Below are 22,014 nucleotides of genomic sequence, written 5' to 3'. Positions count from 1 at the left end.
TTTATGCATTTAAGTGAAATCCCCATTCTAAAACCCCATAGACTTTTCCACTGAAGAACCAAATGGCGGCGATTTCTGGATAAAGCCTACAAAAATATGTCATCCCTGCGGTACTCCTTATGTTGATGCAAGGGATGTACTCTTTAGTAAAATGTCCTCTATTTGTGTTGACTTTTTTGAATTGGATGATTATGCAGGGTATCTGCGGGGTCTTGAAAAGTCTTGAAAGTTGGGAATTCAATTTAGGGAAAATCAAGACCCTTGAAAAGTATTGAATTTCAATACTTTTTTCAGAAAAGTCTTAAGTAAATTTCAAATTCAAGACCCTTTAAATGTGTTTAAATGTGTTATTTTTCGATGAAGCATGATGTTAGATTACAACGAGCTAGTTGTGTGGCTTAGCCTTCCAAAATGTTGCCGTTAGTTTTTTAGAATGTAATACATAGAATTGGGAATGTTACATTCAATTTCATTCAGACTGTCTTTCAGGCTCAATCGCTGCCATTTTCCCCCCGGAGCGAGGGAGGAGGGAGGGTGTTTTACTGTAGTGGCTGAGAGAGCGTAGTGGCACAGTGCTCCAATCAGGTCGCGAGGCACATTTTTTGCAACATCATCCAATCAGGGTCTCGCTCTCGTAATGTCTGTCTTGCTCTCGTTCTGCCTCATACCAACATCCATAGATTTTGGAGGTCCCCGAGCGGCCGTTAGCTGATAAAATCCATAGATAAGCCGCACCGTTATATAAGCCGCAGGGCCAAAAAACGGGGAAAAAGCCGCGGCTTATAGTCCGAAATTTACGGTAATATTGTGGGAATATTTTGGGTAAAAGCACAGATGGCCAGGGAGGATTAAACATGCGGGAACGCCATCCTTATTTGCTAAATTCAAGGTACGTTAAAACTATACTATCAATGGTTAAAACGTTGTCTTGCGTCATCATACATCGTATCGGACACAGACCATTTCCACCCGCAGCAGGATTAATGTCAGCTAAACACTTTCATAGGCTAACATGGCTAACGCTAATGAGCACCAGCTATGTTTGCTCTATATAACGTTAACGTTACATGACTGAGCAGATAACGTCATGTGTAGGCCGGCATGTCGTTATCAAAGCGTATTGCAGTTTGTGTGTGTGTGTGGGGGGGGGGGGGCGCTCACCAGCACACGGACAGAGGCTGTGTGTGTGCATCAACATTGAAACTATGATGCCACAGGTCTCTTTCTGAGGAATTGTAGCATTGTATCAATGACAGTTGATCAGTGTTTCTCACGCCACAATAGAGTTTGACTGCCACATATATTAATTTCAATTCAACCTCTTCATTTTGCTCTCAGAGTGCACCAGATTGATGCATCTTACTTTAAAATGTACACAATTTTCTTTCAAAAGGGTCCAGGGTCTATCCACCATGATCTCTCCAAATCCTCAGGGAAACACTGTTGTGTGCATGTGTGAGTGAGTGATTCAAGATTCAAGATTCAAGATTTTTATTGTCACTCCATGGTACAAGTATCACGTGTGAAATTCTTGTGCTGTGGACTCCGTTTACAACATAGCACAAATATAGCAGGGCATATGAGTGCAAAAAAACAACAAGAGACACAACAAGCAATAAGGCAGTATAGTGATAAGACAAGTCAGAGACAGTGGCATATTCACTGCACATAGGTGCACATGTCATGTGCATACTTTAGACGTGCTTAAACATTTTAAATTCGGCGTATTTGACATACAGGTGCAAATAGCATATTCCTTATTAAACATACAATTAAACTCAGCGTTTTAAATTCGGCGTATTTGACATACAGGTGCAAATAGCATATTCCTTATTAACACTTTGAGTGCCACGGCCCTTGGGCAAAAGGTGCTGTACTGTGCCACATAGGCCGCAATGCATTTTAAAACAGTCATATAATTTCTTTAATAATTACTATGTAAACACTGAACACGCACAAATAACGATGAGACTCTCTTCTATCACCTGCAAAAAAAAGTTTATTGATCCCATTTTCCGTTCTTTAGTTATGAGCCGGAGAAGATAGCTTGATTTGACCAAAAACAGCCCTTTTTTTCTACGAGCTGAGATAATGACCCTTTTGTGAAAGGAAGCATTTCAAGCACATCATTGACTCATTGCTAATATTTTCTGATGTAATGCTGCAGCTGCCTGGGTCTGTTGTATGCTGTAGTGTCCTGCGTGCCCCACCTCCCCCCCTCCTCCTCCCCCCCCCCCCCCCCCCCCCCCGTTGTGGGAGGAGTGTCTCTCTGCTCTGCTCGGCTTTGCTGTGAGTGCGTTTGCTCTGCGTGTGCTCAGCACTGAAAAGTCCGCTAGATCCAGCTTTTTTACAGCCGCGTGTATGTCACCAGCTTCCAGTTGAGAACTCCACGGCTGATCATGCGAATGGGCTGTTGCAGCGGACAGGAGGTGCTCAATTGTGACAGCAGATTGGCTGCTGCAGGGGCACAGCTACGTTATGCTTCAATGAAGCAGCTGCATACGGACGGATGCGATGCGATTTCCTTTTCCCCAACGACTTCTTCTGTGTGTTTTACTTTACTTTCTCTCATCTGGAGTGCGCTGTCGCCACCTAAGGGTTCTGTAAAATAGGTTAGACACATTCAATAGCTCTCATATTGTAAGAGGCGATGTAAGAGGCATAGATCGACACCCCCCCCCCGTCACGCTGGCAGCCTACGGTAAATTTCTAATGACGCCATATGGCGTCGCTGGCACTCAATGTGTTAAACATACAATTAAACATTAGACATACGTAATGGTAGCAGCTACAGTACGGTACAGTACGGCTACTACACTATTTGTGTATGTTAAGGAGTCTCGTGGCCTGCAGGAAGAAACTGTTCCTCAAGCGATTTGTGCGTGCTTTCGGAACCCTGTATCTTCTCCCTGAGGGTAGCAGGGAGAACAGGCTGTTGTGGGGATGGTTTGTGTCTTTGATGATCTTCAGGGACCTCCTGAGGCACCGCTGTTTATACAGTTCATGCAGTTCTGGCAACTCACATCCTGTTACGTGCTGGGCCGCGCGTCTCACTCTCCGTAGCGCCCTGCGGTCCATGGTGGTACAGTTCACGTACCAGGTGGTGAAGCAGCCAGTCAGCAGGCTTTCAATGGTGCCTCTGTAGAAGCCCCTAAGGATTTCTGGCCTTAGCCCAAATTTCTTCAGGCGCCTGAGTCCGTGTATTCGCTGTTGGGCCTTTTTGACAACAGTGGCGGTGTGGCCGGCCCAAGTCAGGTCCTGGTGGATGTTGACTCCCAGGTACTTGAAGCTGTCCACCCTTTCCACCACTGTGCCGTTGATGGTGATTGTAGTCTACAATGACTGTAGTCTACAATGATTGTAGTCTACTCCTGTAGTCTACAATGACCTCCTTGGTCTTGGAGACGTTCAGAGAGAGGTGGTCGTCCTGGCACCATTGTTCCAGGGCCCCCACCTCCTCTCTGTAGGCCGTCTCGTCGCCCCCCGAGATCAGCCCCACGACTGCTGTGTCGTCTGCAAACTTCACGATGGTGTTCGAAGTTTGAGTCGCCACGCAGTGGAGTGAGCGAGCGAGCAAGCATGTTATTGTTCTAAATATACGTTTTTTTTTAAAGTTTAAATAAACCTTGCCTTTGGGTTAGTCACACAATTTATTCTCTTGAGCTTGATTCCTTCCCAGCCTATCTGAATTCTGTTGTATTGATACAGTGCATAGAAGTTATGGCAAACTAAGACTGTTTAGTTTTGCAATCTCAAACTCAAAATGTATAGTAATTGTGTTAGTTGAAGGTGTGTCGTTGATGTAATCGGTTACAGCTCGAAGTGACGATGGGGTCTTGAAATTTATTGGAAGGGTCTTGAAAAAGTCTTGAATTTAACTTCAGGATTGCTGCATATACCCTGTTATGAGAAACTTGAGTTGTGTTTAAAAAAAGGAACCTTCTTCATTGCAAATGTTATTCGTCAGGCATGGGAACAAAGACAGAACATTTTGTTTAGAAGGTGATGTAATCTTCTGTTTTGTTGTTTGAGCAGTATGCTGACTTTGCGACTTGTCTTAACTTAATGTACCACTGTAGCGCTGGTTTATTGTTGTATTTTGTGTGTGTAAACCCAATCAATCAATCAATCAATCACTAATGGTTGTGAGCTCCTTCTTCACCTGCCAGAAAGCTGAGAAAACTATGACCTCAGGTGGTCAAGGCCTTTGGCGGAGTAGCTGTCAGGGACACAGTTCTTGGACCATTTGCAAACTCATGTTTCTTTGTAACCGTTTTGTTTTGTTTAACTTTATTTGGGATTTTTGCATCTGTACATAAAGAAATAAATGGTCTTCATTTTTGCATCAACATTAGGCATTCAACTCCCCCCATACTTCAGGACTAATGCCAATTTTCTGCTGTGGCTAATACATAGCATCTATCTATCTATCTATCTATCTATCTATCTATCTCTATAAAAGGGAGCAAGGCAATGTTTGTCTGTCTTTCTGTTTCAATTTTTGTCCCACTGATGATGTCATAGGCATTGTGACGTCACTGATAATGTGACATCATCAGTGATATCATAAGAGCAATTGTGATGTCATCAGTGATGCGAAGTTGTGCTAACACAATGTCTATGACATCAGTGATGTGATGTCATCAGTAATATCATTTACCAAAATAATCAGTTATGACGTCACTGATGATGTCATAGGCACTGTGAGATCATCAGTGATGTCATAAATAATCTTATATAAGCGAGTCCCCGCAGATGATGTCATCAGTGACATTATTGACCATATGACATCACTGATTATGTCAGGCATTCTGACATTGTTGTGACCAAAATACTCTTATGACATCACTGATGATGTCACAACGCCTATAACATTATTGGTCAATAATGATGTCACTGATTACATCACTGATAATGTCATTGACATTGTGACATCATCAGTGGGACAAAAACAGCCGAGCTGCGGCCGAGGCGGCCGATACCCTAGTGTACTGTAGTATATAAATGACTATAAATGGTGACCAAAGCAGGTCCCACTCTCTCCTAAAGTGTCTAAAAGCAACAGCAAAGCCACATGACTGCGTCTCCTCACTGCCATCTTTGTCTCATTCCAGGAGGAGGAGGCCCTGCTGAGCGAGATGGACGTGACCGGCCAGGCCTTCGAGGACATGCAGGAGCAGAACAGCCGGCTGCTGCAGCAGCTCAGGGAGAAGGACGACGCCAACTTCAAGCTGATGAGCGAGCGCATCAAATCCAACCAGATCTACAAGCTCCTGAAGGAGGAGAAGGAGGAGCTAGCTGACCAGGTTCTCACCTTCAAGTCCCAGGTATAAGACTTGGATGGAGTCATCTTTATTGTTTTCATCCGGAAGTGCAATGTCCACAGTTTTGTTGTGGCTGGGTTCTCAAACACTGACCCATGACTGTTGCTGCCCCCCTCAGGTCGATCAGCAGCTGCTGGTTGTGCAGAAGTTGGAGGAAAAAGAGGGCATTCTGCAGAGTTCACTAGCCGCTCTGGAGAAAGAGCTGGCTGTCCGGACTCAAGCACTAGAACTCAACAAGAGGAAGGTGAGTTGAGAAATACCATTGATCATAATCGCCTTTTAAAGTAATAAACCACAACTTTTTTATATAAATAGAGTTTTTGGAACTCTCTATCACCAGTAAATACCATACGATAGTGATTCAGTCTTTCCCAGGAGAAATCCTCTGCTACACAGGAAGTGGTGTGTGTTTACAGAAGCAACAACAGCAGTCGGTCTGGAATAAATATAAGAAAAAGAAGAAATACAACAAGCTGCAGTCTCGATTGAGTTTTGTATAGACCAAATCACCGTGACGTCACCATGTAAACAAATTTACTTCCGGGTACCACTTGGGGAAGGCGGCAGGTTTAAATGTGCGTGTTGTCAAATAAATGCTGTCAAACCCTCTCGCTGTTTTCGGCCGACTACTTTCAATTTAAATGGTTAAACGGTTGGTAAACATGCTTGTCCGACGTATCTAGCCTTTCTTCTGTGTTTGTTTTATGTAGTGTTAGCTAGCTAATAACGTTTGTTTGTCCGTCAAACTCGCTGCTTTTTTGCAGACTTATTAACGTTACAGACAGAGCTATTAACCTCGCGTCACCAGGCTCTTCTCGGCGAGAAAGAGCTACTGACGCCACGTTAATTTAATTTAGCTTCAAGTCTACTCTGGTCTGGTCCAACAGGTAAATTAGCTAGTCTGGTCTCCACTAACGTTAGTGAAAGTGTTGTTATGAATGATATTAAACAACAACACAACACGGACTAACCATTTTTGTCTTCTTTGTCTGTTTTTGTCTTCAACACGTCAGTTTGTGCCGTCCACCGCCATTATAATGTGTGGACCTCAGGGGTACCCGGAAGTAAATGTAAACATCCCGCTGATTTGGTCTATTATTAGAGCATGTTGGACTCGTGCCCACTGCTAAATGGTTCATCAAAATCAAGAAAAGGGAAGAATCTCACTGATTATCAGTAAGCACAGGACTACATCTCAGCAGTTGAAGCACAAAGAATAGAACCAAAATGGCTAAGATTTATTCCAGTTTACTACGTAAAACAATCACCCTTACCGCGCTGGAATCTCAACATGGCTTTTTTTTTTTTTTTTGAGTGTGTCCGGTTCCTTCCCCACTGCAGGCGGTGGAGGCTGCCCAGCTGGCGGAGGACCTGAAGGTACAGCTGGAACATACCCAGGCCAAGCTTAAGGAGATCCAGGTCTCCGTGGCTGAGAACCGCACCGCCCGGGAGAGGGAGAGCGGCAACCTCAAACGAGCACAGGTACGTCCAATTTTGGTACTGGGGGTATCGCTCATTAGAGTCCCCAAGTCTCACCAAACTTATAACAGGGTTCCCACTTGAAATCCTTCAAGGTTTGTGGATTTCAGAAAACGAAAATAAAGCCTTAAAAGGTTTTGAAAATGACTGGGTGACCTTGAAAGTACTAAAATATGGACCACCTATATTCATGAATATGTCTTTAGTTCTCTTTACCTCTCCCTCCCTCCTAGGATGAACACTTAACATCCTGATGAAAAGTTTAAGATGGATATTTACTTTGATCTTTGAAATGAAAAATGTCACTGTGATTTCTCCACGTGACAATATCATGACCAAAAACCAGTGTCATTTCTTACCCCAAAACATGCCAATTTTGCATCCTTTCATTGAATTGGGAAGACCCAGAGCCATGTATATAGAAGAGTCGCAACATCTCCATTCACTCCAATGGACCAGTTTTTTACTCTCAAGAGTTCCTGGAAGTAAGGTCCTGGATTAAGCAGCACTGTCGAGTTGCAGCAAAATAGACAGTTTGTGTTGTACTCTGAAAGGGTCCCCCCCCCCCCCGAATCAAATTGTACATTATCAGCTTTATTTTAGCTGCTTAAGTTTTATTTTTTTTATTTTTTTTCATATTTCATTTGAGTTAAATTCAGATTATCGAAACTAGATTAGCCTGACCAGTTTTACTTGTTTAACAAGCTGAAGCATATGCTCTGCCTGTAATTCAAGAGAAGTCTGCCTTTTCATTTCATATTTAATTTTAGTTCAATTCAGATTATTGAAACTGGATTAGCATGGCCCCAGTTTAATTAAAAGTTATGACCAGTTTAACTAAAAAGCATATAGCCTGCCTGTGATTCAAGAAAAGTCTGCCTTTTTATTTCATATTAGTTAAATGCAGACTATTGAAACTGGATTAGCATGACCAGGCTTGACCAGACCATGACTTGTTTTATTATTATTATTATTATTATTATTATTATTATTATTATTATTATTATTATTATTATTATTATTAACTTGTTTAAAAACATATAGGCATGTAATTCAAGATAAGTCTGCCTTTTGTTTCATATTTCATACAGTTCAAATAAGACTTTCTGAGCATGACCAGTTTGACTTGTTTAAATTTAAAAACATATAGGCCTGTAATTCAAGTCTGCCTTATTTCAATTGGTTTTTAGCCCTAGTTGCACTTCTGTTGCACTTTTTTGTTCATTTGAGGTTTATAACAGTGCATGAAGGCATTGTGTATTAAATTAATGCGCTATTTTTGGTGCAATAAATTTGAGTGGTTTAAAAAAAAATCTGAAATTTGGGTCGCGACTTCATGACAAGGAAAATAGTGGGTCCTGAGGCTACACCAGTTGAGAACCACTGCTCTAGAGGACACTAGGAAGACCATATTACGAATGAGTGGGTTTGAAAATAGTGTGTGGCTTTAACTCTCTCTCTCTCATCCTTCCAGGAGGATCTGTCCAGGCTAAGACGGAAGCTGGAGAAACAGAAGAAGGTCGAGGTTTACACCGATGCCGATGAGATCCTGCAAGAGGAGATCAACCAATACAAGGTGAGAGAAAGGCAACATTGTTTATGTGCCATTGGAGAGAGCTCATATTCAGGAACTCCTATCTGTAAAAGACTGGGGCATTAAGTCATTTATGACTTCGACCTCAATCAGCGGTAAAGAAATTCCGACATCGACAGGTTTCTGGCACAGCCTAGGCCTAGTGTGGACCATTGCAGTTAGAAATATGAAAGTCACAGTTTCACAAAAGAGATGAGACGAGAGCGAAGATCAAACAGATCAACAGAGCAGATCAAACGGAAACTTCTGTGAAGAGGTGATATATCACAGTGCAAACTAATGCTGCTTTGTCATTCGTTTTTTTTGCTTGAGAATGAGATGTGTTGCCTTGCCAGACACTTGCAGCACCGTCACGTTTTTTTAACAGCAGTTAAAAATGTAAGGAGGTGGAGTGTGAGTGGGGGGTTCTTTCCAAAACAGCGAGTATGGGCCAAAAGGTTTGTTTTTGAAAGCCGAATTCCCAGCACACTGCAAACTAATCGTTGAGCCACTGGTATTGATCAACAACCCTATCAAACCCCCGCAGAGATATTATATTATATTAAAAAACGTATATAATGCATCTTTAAATGTTAAACTGTTTTACCATCCACTAAACGGAGGCAATTAATACTGTTAGCAAGTCGTTGTGTTTGGCCATATAAACTGTATTTCTCCCTTGCTCCAGGCCAAGCTGCGCTGCCCCTGCTGCAACACACGGGACAAGGAGACTGTGCTCACCAAGTGTTTCCACGTCTTCTGCTACGAGTGTCTGAAGACGCGCTACGACACCCGGCAGAGGAAGTGCCCCAAGTGCAACTGTGCCTTCGGTGCCAACGACTTCCACCGCATCTACATCACCTAATTCACATAACCAGAGGAGAGAAATGACCATGGAACTGAGGATGATTTCAAAGAGGCAGATGTGTAGGGAATATCGGAGGCTTGTGTTTTGCCATTTAAAAAAATCTCTCTTTGGAAAGACTTGTTTTTACCGCATCATCGCCCTGTTGATGCTTCAGTTTGTGACCAAACAGATAGTGAGACTTGACTGAGTGAGGCAATTTACACCTGGCACTAACATGCGTTTTCTGTGATCAGATTCCAATCGGATAGTACTCGACTACTACATTAGCCCGATTTAATTTACACCTGGCGTTAGCATGCGGTTTCAATCCGCGTACAGTTGCTGTATGTGGATTGAGAGGACACATTGCATTTACATTTGTGTTAACTGTTAATGTTGTCACAATGCATCCCTGACCACCTCCGGAGGTGGTTTGGCCGATCAGATCGCAATCCATCTTCAGTGTGTCTTGGGGGCGTTTACACCTGTACTTTCAAGTGGTGGTCAAGCACTATCCGATTGCAATCTGATCACAGAAAACGGATGTTAGTGCCAGGTGTAAATGGCCTGTGTTGTGCTGTAGTTAAGAAAACGCAGTCATTTGTGCACACGGTGATGTTCTTACATGTTGACGCACTGTTTTCCCGTCTTGTCTTTGCAGTTCTTGCCAATGTTAAACATCTTTACTTTAAATCAACTGGGCCCATGTTTTTTTCTTCTCCCCCTTTTCTTAGTTTCTTTAGCATTTTTAATTCATTTAAAAACATTGAACTTTGCCGGTACATGGTTGTTTTTTGGATTATTTTGTCCTGCTGGTTTTGGAAATCCTTTGAATCCAGTGAGGATGAAATGTCCTCCAAAATTCCAAGCATCCATCCATGTCAAATCTGAGTGGACTGCATGTACAAAACTAAAGTTGTTTTTTGTAGTATTACATAAAAAAAACAGCTTCTCTAACTTTGCTTAGGTTGTAGTATTAACAATGCCTAAGAGACGACAGCTTAGTCTGGCAGCCAGTCAGCACATACAGGAGAGTTTGGATCACCTTGGGCAAAGTCCTCTGCGTGTGTTCATCCTGTTACCATGGTTCCTGTTTGACACAACATCTGCAGCTCATAGTGCCTCATTACTGATGAAATCACTCCAGTGGAAAGTCAGCTCATATGGGTGTCCTTAGTGGGCTGTGCTACTCCAGGTCCTCATAGACCACTTTACGAAAGGTTACCCCTGACATCCAAGTAGAAAAACATCTGTTTAACAACATGGTTTGGGCTTAATTGAACCAATGAAACCCCTTTTCCTCCATTCTGATGATGTGAGCTCTTTAATGAGAGTTTTGGCCAGCGTCTGTTTGACGTTAGCTCTTGTGGGAAAGGCAGTTCACACCATGTAGCACGCATAAAAGCTTCCAGGCGGCATAAAAGTGAGTCTATGATGTGTAAAAAAAAACACATCAGAATCCTCGTCATGCACTGGGGAAAGCTTGAGATTCGGATGTAATGATGAAGAAATGTCTTGTTTATTTAGGTTGGTCGTGATAGGTGGGCTGTGGTTGTTTTCTCATATGGACATGCATAACCTCTCATAAATAAATTAGAACGGTTTCCATGTTGTGCCTAGTGATAATTTGTGTGCCAAGCAGAGCACAGATGTGTAATTATTGCTGGTCTTCATTATGAGAGACACGTTGAAACGCGGCCAAACTGATTGCACTTCAGGCATGCGTCCACTGCCTTTGTTATTGCATTTTTGTGTAGCGGGCTCCACCCTGCCCCAGACTTTAATATCACGACCCAGCTGCGTCAGCGACAAATTAAATAGTCAAATGGGAGTAAAAAAAACAACAACATACATTGTCGCGACATTATCACAGCTGCAGAGAAAGCACTGAAGTGGAGGGAGATAAAGAATTTACTCCGCAGAATTGACCATTAGTCTGAAAATGCAAATGAATATAGTCTTTATATGTCGTCTTTGGACTCCAGTCTGGAGTGATTGTTCCTCTTCTGTGTGTGGGACCCAGACTCATGCCAGAGCTCTTGTGTTTTTTGGCAGAGCGATGTGAATGACGTCGACAGGCGTGGTAATAACAATGAGAACACTATTAACTCCAGACTACACACTCTAAACCCGAGTGAAATGTGAAAAACCTAAAGGGCGGGGCCCACATAAAACACAGTGTATGAATTTGAAAATCATCTAAAACAAAGTCGACACAATTTAAACTTTCACTTTTACTCTTTTTTAACAAACGAAACCAACTCGTGTGGTGAAGTTTCCTGTGAGTCTGGGTCGGGGAGAGGATCCGAGCAGGGCTACACAGGCTACAGTACACATAGGAAATGACTCATAGGAGTTGAACTGTTAGCGTGGGTGTGTGCCTCTATTAAAACAAGGCGCAGACTCCTCCGGGTGACTCACTCTGATGCTCGCTTTTCCATGGTGAAAACCAGTACGGATTGTTCATCAGATGAACTTTCGGGAATCGTGTAGCCCAACGTTACAGCGAGCATCAGAACCAGCGCCGACAGCATGGCTTCAAGCGTCCTCTGCGCTCTGTGCGGACTTATTATTGCGGCCGTGACGAATTTCCATGGTGTGAACGCACAGAAAAGTAAGTAAACTTAACACTTTTGCTCCCGACAAGAACTCGTGATTTGTGTCAATTTTGATGACTTGAGAAATAGGTTGCCGTAGATTTTAGATTTCGACTTGATTATGGGTTTATATCAACTTTATATTAAGTGTCGCCCCCCCCCGCCCCTCATATCCTTGTGTCAGAGAACACGGAATATGTTGGTCAGTCTTGGAGTCAGATAATGGGGCTGCTTACAGAGCCGCTTCCTCTACCAGCTGCATTTCTCACCGGTTCCGCATTCCGATCGCCTTATTTCACCCCATCCATGTCCCTGGGTGAAAAGGACAAACCACATGGAATGGTACTGCTAGTGTCCATTGTGTGGACCATTGAAATTGGGAGGGGGGGGGGCTGTCTAAATATATATGGGTTTCACAATTTCACACAAAAAAAAACAGTTCTTTCCCCAGCCCTCCAATGGATTATTTGGATCTGATTCTGAACACTAACATGCTGAGAAGCCCAAAGCACTGGAGAGAGCTGGCACATCATACTGTCATGAACTGCACAGAATCATTGTATTGATAAGAACATTGCAATAGTCATTGGATGATTTAAGTAGTTGATCCAATTTGGATCAACTTTCAATTTGGATAAATCTGTAGTTTGGTATGTGGACATCTGGACATCAGCTGTCAGTGACACCCACATCCCCCAAAATGACTAATGATAGATACACGCACACACACACGCACACACACGCACGCACGCACACACACACACCTTCTTTTGGTGATGAAAACTAATTTGATTTTAACATCATCTTTACTCAGTATACCGATTCCTTTGACAGTAAATTATCTTGTTCCCCATTATTTACAAGCAAAATACTACTCAATACAACTTCTGTAGTTTCCAAATGTGAATCAAAGTGATACCTCTTTGCTTGTGAAAGTTTTAACATTGGCTAGTGGAAACGTTGCCTTCCATGAATGTGTGATGATAGTGGTATAACCTATAACCCATTGGAATAACCTATATAAAGTCCATGTAAAGTCCTACATTGAAACACCACCAACATTGTTCTTTAGTTCTTAGCTGTTCAAGTTTTGATCGCCGTCAAAATATTGCTGGAAAATGTTGTCCGTTTGAAAGGAGCAGATTTCAGGCTCGCATTTGCTTTGTGATTGGACAGACGTGAAGGTCAGGCCAGCAGGTTCACGGCACAGTCATCATCATGCTCTAATCTGCTGGTCACTGTTGGAGCCCTTTAGTCAGTGTGCTCACCTGGACCCGGGGGATGGATGGATGCTGGAGTCATGCTGAGGAGAAACACTCACAGGACCAGTGACACATTTCACTATAGTGACCCCAATCCAGTGATTGAGCCCAGGCAGGCATCAGTGCAGGGCAGGCTGTGGCTCTGGACGGAGGCTGGAGTGGATCATGTAACAACCTCACAGCACAGTCAGCCCGTCACAAGTCAAAGTCCTTCCACTTGACTTTTCAAACTGGCGCCTCTGCTAATGTCAGCCGATGACGGGTGACTTCCACCACATCGATCGACACATCAGATAGTGCCTCCTGTAATGTGACCGGCTCCAGACCTCTTCTGTTCTTCTTGGCCATAAGAATACAATGTGTGTGCTCACTGCTTTGACTGCAAATGTATGCTGTGCTCAATGCAGGCTATTGCTAAAACTGAAATATCATTCTGGATGCATTTTGGGGCGTGAATGGTGAAACATGCCAAGATAATCTTTTCCCCAGAATGGTTCAGTCTGTGTTACATTAACTTGGCCAACATTCGCACTCCCACAGCCATAAACGTGAGTCCCCCCCCCCCGTGCCCGCACACACCTGTTAATCTGTACTGTCACTGCTGTACAGCTTCACAGAGAATGAGATGCAAAAGATAGAAAAGATAACGTCAAAACTGGAGCTGATAGCACTAGAAAATTATATAGCTCATTTGGGTTAAAAGTTCAGACAAACACTGTATTATGTCATCTTTGACACTGTAAAACCACCAATAGACTGCACATCCTGTCTAGCATGCACTTCATTATGCACAGGATGAGCGATCAATGAAGCTGTCTGTCTACGCAAAACCGCAGCGTGAATAACCCACACCTTTTCAGCCAATGCCAGCGCGCCGCTGACCCGATTTCCTGCAAATTCATCTCTCTACTTTGAGTTTACCTCAAAGTCCTTTCTTGAGTAGTTTTGGTATTGTTTTCTTTCATGTCTTGGTACAGCCGAGTTAAGAAAAAAAATGCAAGGTGCCATTGAATGACATACAACAGGGTTCCTACGCAAGTATGGAAAGTATGGAATTTGATTTGAGTATTTTCCAGGTCTGTAAAAGTATGGAAAAAGGTAAAGATAGTATGGAAAAATATTTGTTTCCAGACTATATGTCTATTATGACTATTTGACTACATTTTTCTAAATAATAAAATTCTGAAATTAGACCAAATCAATTAATAATACAAGCAATTGTTTTATCATGGCATCAGAATGTAACATACTGTACATGTTTAACAGTTGGATTTTAAAACAATTTAAATTAGTTATATAATAGCTGTATTCCCAACCCGGTCTCACTCCCGGGGAGTCAAAATACACCGATTTGTCACGCCCCCTTGGAGGTTGCCTCGCAGTGACCTCCAGTCTGACCTCTGACCTCCGGTGAAAATTTACAATGGGGACATGTCCCCACCACTTTTCAACACAAAGTGACACCCTTGTGTACTCAGATGTCAAATATGGTCTGACAGAGAATTCTGGAAATTTGAGTCTGGAAAAGTATGGAATTTTTAAATAGAAAATGTGTAGGAGGAACCCTGATACAATGACTTGATGCATGCCATATACCAAGTATGGTGGTTTATTTTTACCTTGTGGGGGAAAGAAGAGGTTGCTCATGCAAATACACCTGCGACACTGAGAAGGAAGCATGATGAACATCATATTTATTATCTATCCAATATCTAGACATTATTTGCCTGTTTCACTCATCTGTAACAATGTTTTTAATTATATGTCTAGATTTATTTATGCATCTTATTCACTTTGAAGTATAGTGTTTCTGTTTTGTAGCCACTGTTCTGAAAAGCTGGGTATAAAATGCTCTGTGAATTAAAGGAACAGTTTTGTCACCATCTACCCACCCTCAATTCCAGTTGAAACACAGGTGAAGTGTGTCCATAATATAAGACACAGGGAGGTTGCCAGCACAACTCAAGAGAAAAGCAGTCACCATTCACTTCAGTCGCCTGTGTTTCAACTGGCATGAGGGTGAGTAGATGACAGAATTTTCATTTTTGGGTGAATTGTTCCTTTAAGGTTATATAGGGTTTGTAAGATTTTAAACTTCATTCATTCATTCATTCATTCATCATGCATCCCATCAGGTTCTGATGCATTTACAACAAAAGCAGAATTAAACAGTCACACATCTGATAATACAGAGTAACACACTTAATGTGATGTTTGCTCTCTGTGCATTGAGTTTGCTGTTGGCCTTTTGCTGTGTCAGATCTTCAGGATAATACCTCCCTTATCATGTAGGAAGTGCACAGCTTTAATTGTTCTACTGTCTGGCTGCCGTAAAAAGATATGAAGGCTTCCATTGTGTGTGCAGAGAGGTAGACACTGTGTGTGTGTGTGTGTGTGTGTGTGTGTGTGTGTGTGTGTGTGTGTGTGTGTGTGTGTGTGTGTGTGTGTGTGTGTGTGTGTGCGTGTGCGTGTGCGTGCGTGCATGTGCATGTGCGTGTGTGTGTGTGGGTGCTAGCTTGTTCACCGCGGTGGCTTCTTTCTCACAGACGTGTGTTGATTCTCTGGAAGTCGCACACGTAGGCTACTCAAAACAATTCAGCGGAAGCACTCTGTGAAAACACATCCTGCCGGTTCACACACCGGGCCATCTCACCGGGGTTAACCAAAAATCACTGAGTAATTCTCATTTGCGTTTGAACGCATCAGCAGACAGTCAAGTCAAACCCAAAGGAATTTCCCATTGAGCTTCTTAAGAAGAAGAACCCCACAGTGTTTGTCAAACTCGTCGGCTTGACTCATACCATTTTTTATCTCGCATTCCAGTTCTCATGTCACCTGATTCTGGGGGGGGGTTTTGGTGAGGAATTTTTCCTGGTTTTCAAGAACATCTGTGTCGTTCTCAAGGGAAGTCTCTCTGTCCCATTCCGAATATCATCCTTCCCCCTTTTCACATTACCCACCGCCATCGTAATATTTCACGGGCTCGAGCGCTGGTAAATATTTTATAAATGGGGAAATGTGTTTTGCTTTGGGAGAACTCGCATAAACACTCACAGGGTTTGGCTCTGGCAGAAAGCACTCCAGCGGATGGCTCGTGACGCTAAATGACATAACTAACAGCCAGTCTCCAATGTGTTTTCTGTGTGCAGGCCAGTGTAGCAGTTCAGAGTTCTGGAACTCAGATGTGGATCTCTGCGTGCCATGTGCGTCATGCAAGCAATACCCGAAGACGCCATCATGCAACACATGTAAGCAATTTATTCAGGTCAGAGGGGCCTTCTGGCTTTGTGGTGCCATTGACGTGTTTATTGTGGTAACATGTTGCTACTAGCATGTTTTCTGTTGCTGATCTCGTTATATCCAATCAGCAGTGGCTCCTCTAACTCTTTGAGCTCTGGTGCGATGTGTTCCTCTACAGGTAGGCCTATATATGTAGAGGAGACGTCTGATGTGTGGAGACTGGCGGCCATCACCAGTTTCTCGGTGCTGGCTGTGGTGCTGGTTGGTGCTGCGTTGATTATCGGGGTCATGGTGCATCGACGCAAGTCACAGAAACGGCCTCTACGTGGTAAGTGTGTCAAAAAAGAAATAATAGTCTGACTTAATAAAATAATAAATAATAATAAATACAAATAAATAAATAAATAAATAAATAATAGTCTAACTCGACTCATTTGGAGGATTATAGCCACATGTGAAAGATTGATCAGAAAGTCAGAATTCTGACTTTAAACTCAGAACTCAAATCAATCTTTTACATGTGGCCATAATACTCTTATGTACTTTCTACACGCAGTGTTGTAGTACCAGTACTCGAGTTCTGGACTCCTGGACTCATTTTCAGGACTTTTGATTCGACTTGGACTTGACCACCGATGACTCGGACTTAGAACCGGACTAGAGATTTTACATCTCAATTGTTTTTATCTGGTTAACTAAAGGTTAAGTAAATGCAATTAAAGACTTGGACTAGTGTGTTGGGCTCATGCTCCGGACTCGGACCCAGACTCGGGTAATGGGGACTCGACTCAGAGTCTTCTTTGGTAACTCAAACACTGCGGACTTGACCTCGACTCCGACTCGAGATATATAGTGACTTGACTACAACACTGCTTACAAGAAGATACGAGTCTAAACTTAAAAGAGACTCACCGACATCAGATGCTCTGCCTCTCTCATCCGTTTAGTTTGCTTAAAGCACCACAGACTGGTTGGTTGGCTTAAAGCACCACAGACTGGTTGGTTGGCTTTAATCACCACAGACTGGTTGGTTGGCTTAAAGCACCACAGACTGGTTGGTTGGCTTAAAGCACCACAGACTGGTTGGTTGGCTTAAAGCACCACAGACTGGTTGGTTGGCTTAAAGCACCACAGACTGGTTGGTTGGCTTAAAGCACCACAGACTGGTTGGTTGGCTTAAAACACCACAGACTGGTTGGTTGGCTTAAAGCACCACAGACTGGTTGGTTGGCTTAAAACACCACAGACTGGTTGGTTGGCTTAAATCACCACAGACTGGTTGGTTGGTTTAAAGCACCACAGACTGGTTGGTTGGCTTAAAGCACCACAGACTGGTTGGTTGGCTTAAAGCACCACAGACCGGTTGGTTGGCTTAAAACACCACAGACTGGTTGGTTGGCTTTAATCACCACAGACCGGTTGGTTGGTTTAAAGCACCACAGACCGGTTGGTTGGTTTAAAGCACCACAGACTGGTTGGTTGGCTTAAAGCACCACAGACCGGTTGGTTGGCTTAAAGCACCACAGACTGGTTGGTTGGCTTAAAACACCACAGACAGGTTGGTTGGCTTAAAGCACCACAGAGCGGTTGGTTGGTGAACATGAGCATGCTGTGTGCAGTTCACTGAGGTCACGTGACGACATGATTTCTGAGTATTGGCTTTGCAGTTGTTTCTCGAATCTCTTAATGACCACATCTGGCGCCATCATGGAGGTCCAAGTGAGAATGGGCTGTACAGTACGCAAATAATGTCTAAATATGCAACAACCGGACTAGATAAAGAGAAAGGTCTGGAAAAAGACCGGTGTGTGTAGATGCATTTAGTAACATTCACATTAATCAGTAAAAGTGAATAGTCTGTCAATTGTGTCAAGTTGTCTCTATTGTGAGTTTTAGTCTTTAATATTGAGACACCATTAGCTATTAATTATGTTGAGTCAGGGTAATGACACTGGTGGTTCCTATGCAGTATGGAAAAGTATGGAATTAGATGTTAGTAATTTCCAAGTCTGGAAATTACTTTCTAATTAATTTTTTCCATACTGGAAAGTATGGAAAAAATAAAAGAGAGTATGGAAAAAATATTTGTGTTTCCAGACTAGTGCCCCCATCCTGTTTTCTCAAATATAAAATTCTGAATTTCTAAATAATAATAAAATAACAAATCATATACAAGCAGTTATTTTCATGGCGTTTGGAGCAGACAGCCAGTGCAGCCAAAATGTTGACCACTGAGAGAGAGAGAGAGAGAGAGAGAGAGAGAAAGAGACAGAGAGAGAGAGAGAGAGAGAAGGCCAGAGCCAGCTTGATGTCGTCTAAAGCAAGGCAAGAAGTCCTACCGTATGACGTGTGACTGAACGCACCCCGTATGATGTGTGACTGAACACACCCTCCTACGCTGAGCTGCCTCTACACCTCTACGTCACAGCCTGCAAAACACATAGTGTCTAACAAGAAATGATATGTTAATAACGGTTGGATTTTAAAACATTTATATCTAGCTATTACCTTGTGCTGGTCAGTGCAAATAAAATGAACAAGACGGGGGGGAAACACCACTTGTTGATAAAGTTTTTTTTTAAAGGCCCATTCTGTAGTTTTTCTATTTGGAGAAACTAGATGCTACACTTCCCTGTTTGTATGTTCAGATATCTGCCTTATTTTATGCTTCTGCTTGTGCTCTCTACTTTACTTACGCACGGCATCTGCAGTGTTTTATAACAGATTGGCTGGGGGGGGGGGGGGGGGGGGGGTAGCAACAAATATTCCCAAATGTTCTTCTCTTGACTTGTTTCAGTGAGAGCAGTAGCTAATTACACCGCTAATCAAGCAACGCAGGCACCAAAAATACATTGTGCATTACAATAAAGTGATGTTGTTTTCTGAACTTACCAGACTGTTATTGTTATTATTTGCCTTTACCTGTTTAGTCATTATGTCTATATTACTGATCATTCTAGAGCAAGAATCTCATTGTGTCCATCTTTTGTGAAAGCACCAATGGCATCCCTACAATATTGTGGCAATATCGACATTGAGGTATTTGTTCAAAAATATTGTGATATTTGCTGGGTAAAATAATTGTTTCTCCTCCTTTACTGCAGAACCCATTGAAGAAACTGCGGGGCCACTTTATCAAGCTTAAACATTTGAGTAGGTACAATACTTTTCACTTTTCACTCTGTTAGCTAGGCTGATATATTGGCCTTTGAATATCAGTCAGATATGTTGCTATATGATATATCAGATATGTCAGTCAGTGTTGCTCACTGCTGATAGGATGGAGGAGATATGTTTGATTTCACTCAACCAGCTTCCTGGTTGTCAGCCTGTACAAACAGCAGTGAAACGGCATGGATTTTGGTGGAAAATCCAAGTGTCACACGGTCCAACTGTTGCTTCAGAGGCTTTTTCAATGGGTCATTAAATTCTGGGGACTGAATCCTTGTATTTGGCCGAATTTCTGCTCAAATTGAAACGTACAGCACAAAATATGGCTATCGGCAGCTTCCAAAAATCCCAAAACATCTATTTATCACCCTTCAAAACCCCATCTGTGGAACCCTAGTCACAACATGTTAGTAGTTCAAAATGTGAGTAACGCCACTCTCTCCAATGAATAGACTTTTCAACTTGGCACCACATTACGAATGTGATGTTTCCTTCCCATGGATTGCCCCCATCTGTAAAGCCGTACCTCTGCTCTACGTGTGTTTGAGCTCCGTCTTTAGTTTGTCTTGAACCTTTGTATACTTTGACAGAACGTGAATGTAAACTCAGCAGTCTTTAATCAGTCCCGTGTCTTCCCCACAGCCTCATCCTTCTCTGGAAACACATGTGACGGAACCAAGCAAAGACTGGTTCAGAGTCAGAAGACGCTCTGTGCCACGAACTGTGTACTCTGACCACAGGGTCTCTTTTGAGTAGGAACGGACCATTTTAATTTATTGTACTGTCCAAAGCGGAGATGTGTGCTCAGTTCTCATACTCGGCGTATAGGTTCAAGTGCGGATACGAGTCCAACAGTGCACTGATCATGTGACTTACAAAGAGCAACTCTCGCACCTCTTTAGGAATAGTGACGATCTTATACTAGCAGTGGTATCATTTTTACATTTTACTTGCCTTCATATTAGAATTCTTATAAAAGTTGGATTTGGAAGCCTTTGTGTACATATATATAGTGTATATATATATATATATTTTTAGATTCATAAATTTGACAAAACTGCAGTCACCCGTCTAGAGTGACAGATGCCACCCCAACACCTGTATTGTATTCTCTATCACCAGCAGGGCTCCAGTGAATGTAACCCAGCTTTAGTTGCCTGCCGGGCCACAGTTAGGAGTTGTCTATTTGCTGGTCATTTACCACAACAGCCTCTTTTAAGATGGGACTACAGGAAGCGAGCAAGACATGTATACTGTTAGGCACATCAAGGCCATTTGAATGTAGCTATACGTTTTGAGCTGAAATGTATTATCCCAGCCAGTACCTGCATTTTAGAACGTGTGTAGCTGTTCAGTTATATTAGTTCAAGTTGTTAAAATAAATAAAGGGAGTGAAACTTTCTTATGCACTGTTCCTGGGTCTCCTGAGAACAAAAACAGACCCTCCGTTGCAGGTCATTTTCAATATTGTTTCAATACAAAGTTGTGCATGTTTTTTTGTTTTTCTGTATTACCCCAAATGATCCACAGGTATGATAATAAAGTGTATTAGTTCTTGTTTGAAACACTAGACATGCAATCCGAAACGGCTAACAACAAGATATGACAAGGTTGCAAGGAATGTACCGTAGTGAAAATTGCACCTATAATGTCTTAGGTGGAGCTACATAATCACATGACTTTACTAACTCTGACCTGTCGAATCCTTTCAGATCTGCAACAGGGCAAAAATATATGTCATGTCCAGAAGCATAGGAAAGAAAGCTTAGTGGTCACTAAGTGGTTTTGTTGTTGGGGGGCGGGGGGTTACTTTTGCTTCCCCATTTTAATTTTTCAAAATATTTTTTTTCTTCAAACTATCATGTGGCACCTGTTCCTTAAGGTGATGCATCAAGAGAATTTGCCAGGCAACATATTAAGATTTGTGGTATGTGACTGACGATGTGGATCTGCTTGTGGGTAAACTATGCTCGCCCCCTGGCAGTAAAATTGAGGAATTCATTAAAAATACAGATTCTTGCATTTTCTTTCTATTAAATATCTTATTTATTTGTTTAAGTATCATGCCATGTTGAGTTGCATCAACTGCTACATGTGGATATTAATAATCAAAGGGACTCCTGTGAAGATCTTTGTACAAACTTCTACCAGGCCAGCCAACATTGTTACTGAGCAATAACTTAAAACATTTTTCTGCATATTTGTCATGCTTTCTAGTAGTGTGTATACATGCACTGGCTTCTTTTAGTTATGCAATGTTACAAATTAACTGTGCTTTGTCTACCAAATGTATTTTCACAATAAAATTGACAACTTTCATTAAAAATGCAAGGCTTATTGATGTTGAATTGGGAAAAAAAATCTTATATCTACTTTATGAGCAGCTTAACATGTAATGATATCAATCTCACAATTCACTGAGAATAATATAGACACAGACCACATTGTATTTTTCCAAGTCATTTAATTTCAACAACTAATTTTCAATAATTTGCTTATATTCTAAACTAAGATCTAACAG

At 42.2% G+C, this 22,014-nt stretch overlaps 2 protein-coding genes across 3 annotated transcripts in view; both read left to right on the top strand.

The window, feature by feature from the left end:
- Window positions 1-10,810, top strand: part of rnf40 (ring finger protein 40) — a 32,227-nt gene extending 21,417 nt beyond the window's left edge. For both annotated transcript variants that reach the window (XM_083636235.1, XM_083636236.1), the window contains exons 16-20: window positions 5,115-5,327; window positions 5,443-5,568; window positions 6,666-6,806; window positions 8,278-8,379; window positions 9,065-10,810. In XM_083636235.1, the coding sequence (XP_083492361.1) occupies window positions 5,115-5,327; window positions 5,443-5,568; window positions 6,666-6,806; window positions 8,278-8,379; window positions 9,065-9,241 (759 nt within the window). In that variant the 3' untranslated portion in view covers window positions 9,242-10,810. The remainder of the gene's footprint in view (window positions 1-5,114; window positions 5,328-5,442; window positions 5,569-6,665; window positions 6,807-8,277; window positions 8,380-9,064) is intronic.
- A 796-nt stretch (window positions 10,811-11,606) lies between these two features.
- On the top strand, window positions 11,607-21,798 carry LOC310776126 (tumor necrosis factor receptor superfamily member 12A). The gene is made up of 5 exons (XM_083636289.1): window positions 11,607-11,837; window positions 16,232-16,330; window positions 16,501-16,650; window positions 19,427-19,475; window positions 20,136-21,798. The coding sequence occupies exons 1-4, from the start codon at window positions 11,756-11,758 to the stop codon at window positions 19,465-19,467; spliced, it is 372 nt and encodes a 123-aa protein (XP_083492415.1). The 5' UTR covers window positions 11,607-11,755; the 3' UTR covers window positions 19,468-19,475; window positions 20,136-21,798.
- Window positions 21,799-22,014: the final 216 nt, after the last annotated feature.

Source organism: Poromitra crassiceps (assembly GCF_964638095.1).
Source record: "Poromitra crassiceps genome assembly, chromosome: 4".
Lineage (NCBI taxonomy): Eukaryota > Metazoa > Chordata > Actinopteri > Beryciformes > Melamphaidae > Poromitra > Poromitra crassiceps.
The sequence above is the reverse complement of the archived record's forward strand: the minus strand, read 5'-3'. Positions and strand labels throughout refer to the sequence as shown.

Excerpts from the sequence above, each read along its gene's own strand:
- LOC310776126 (XM_083636289.1), top strand. The coding sequence starts at position 11,756 with ATGGCTTCAAGCGTCCTCTGCGCTCTGTGCGGACTTATTATTGCGGCC. Across the intron at positions 11,838-16,231 it reads TGGTGTGAACGCACAGAAAA|GCCAGTGTAGCAGTTCAGAG; the intron begins GTAAGTAAACTT and ends TTCTGTGTGCAG. Across the intron at positions 16,331-16,500 it reads GACGCCATCATGCAACACAT|GTAGGCCTATATATGTAGAG; the intron begins GTAAGCAATTTA and ends GTTCCTCTACAG.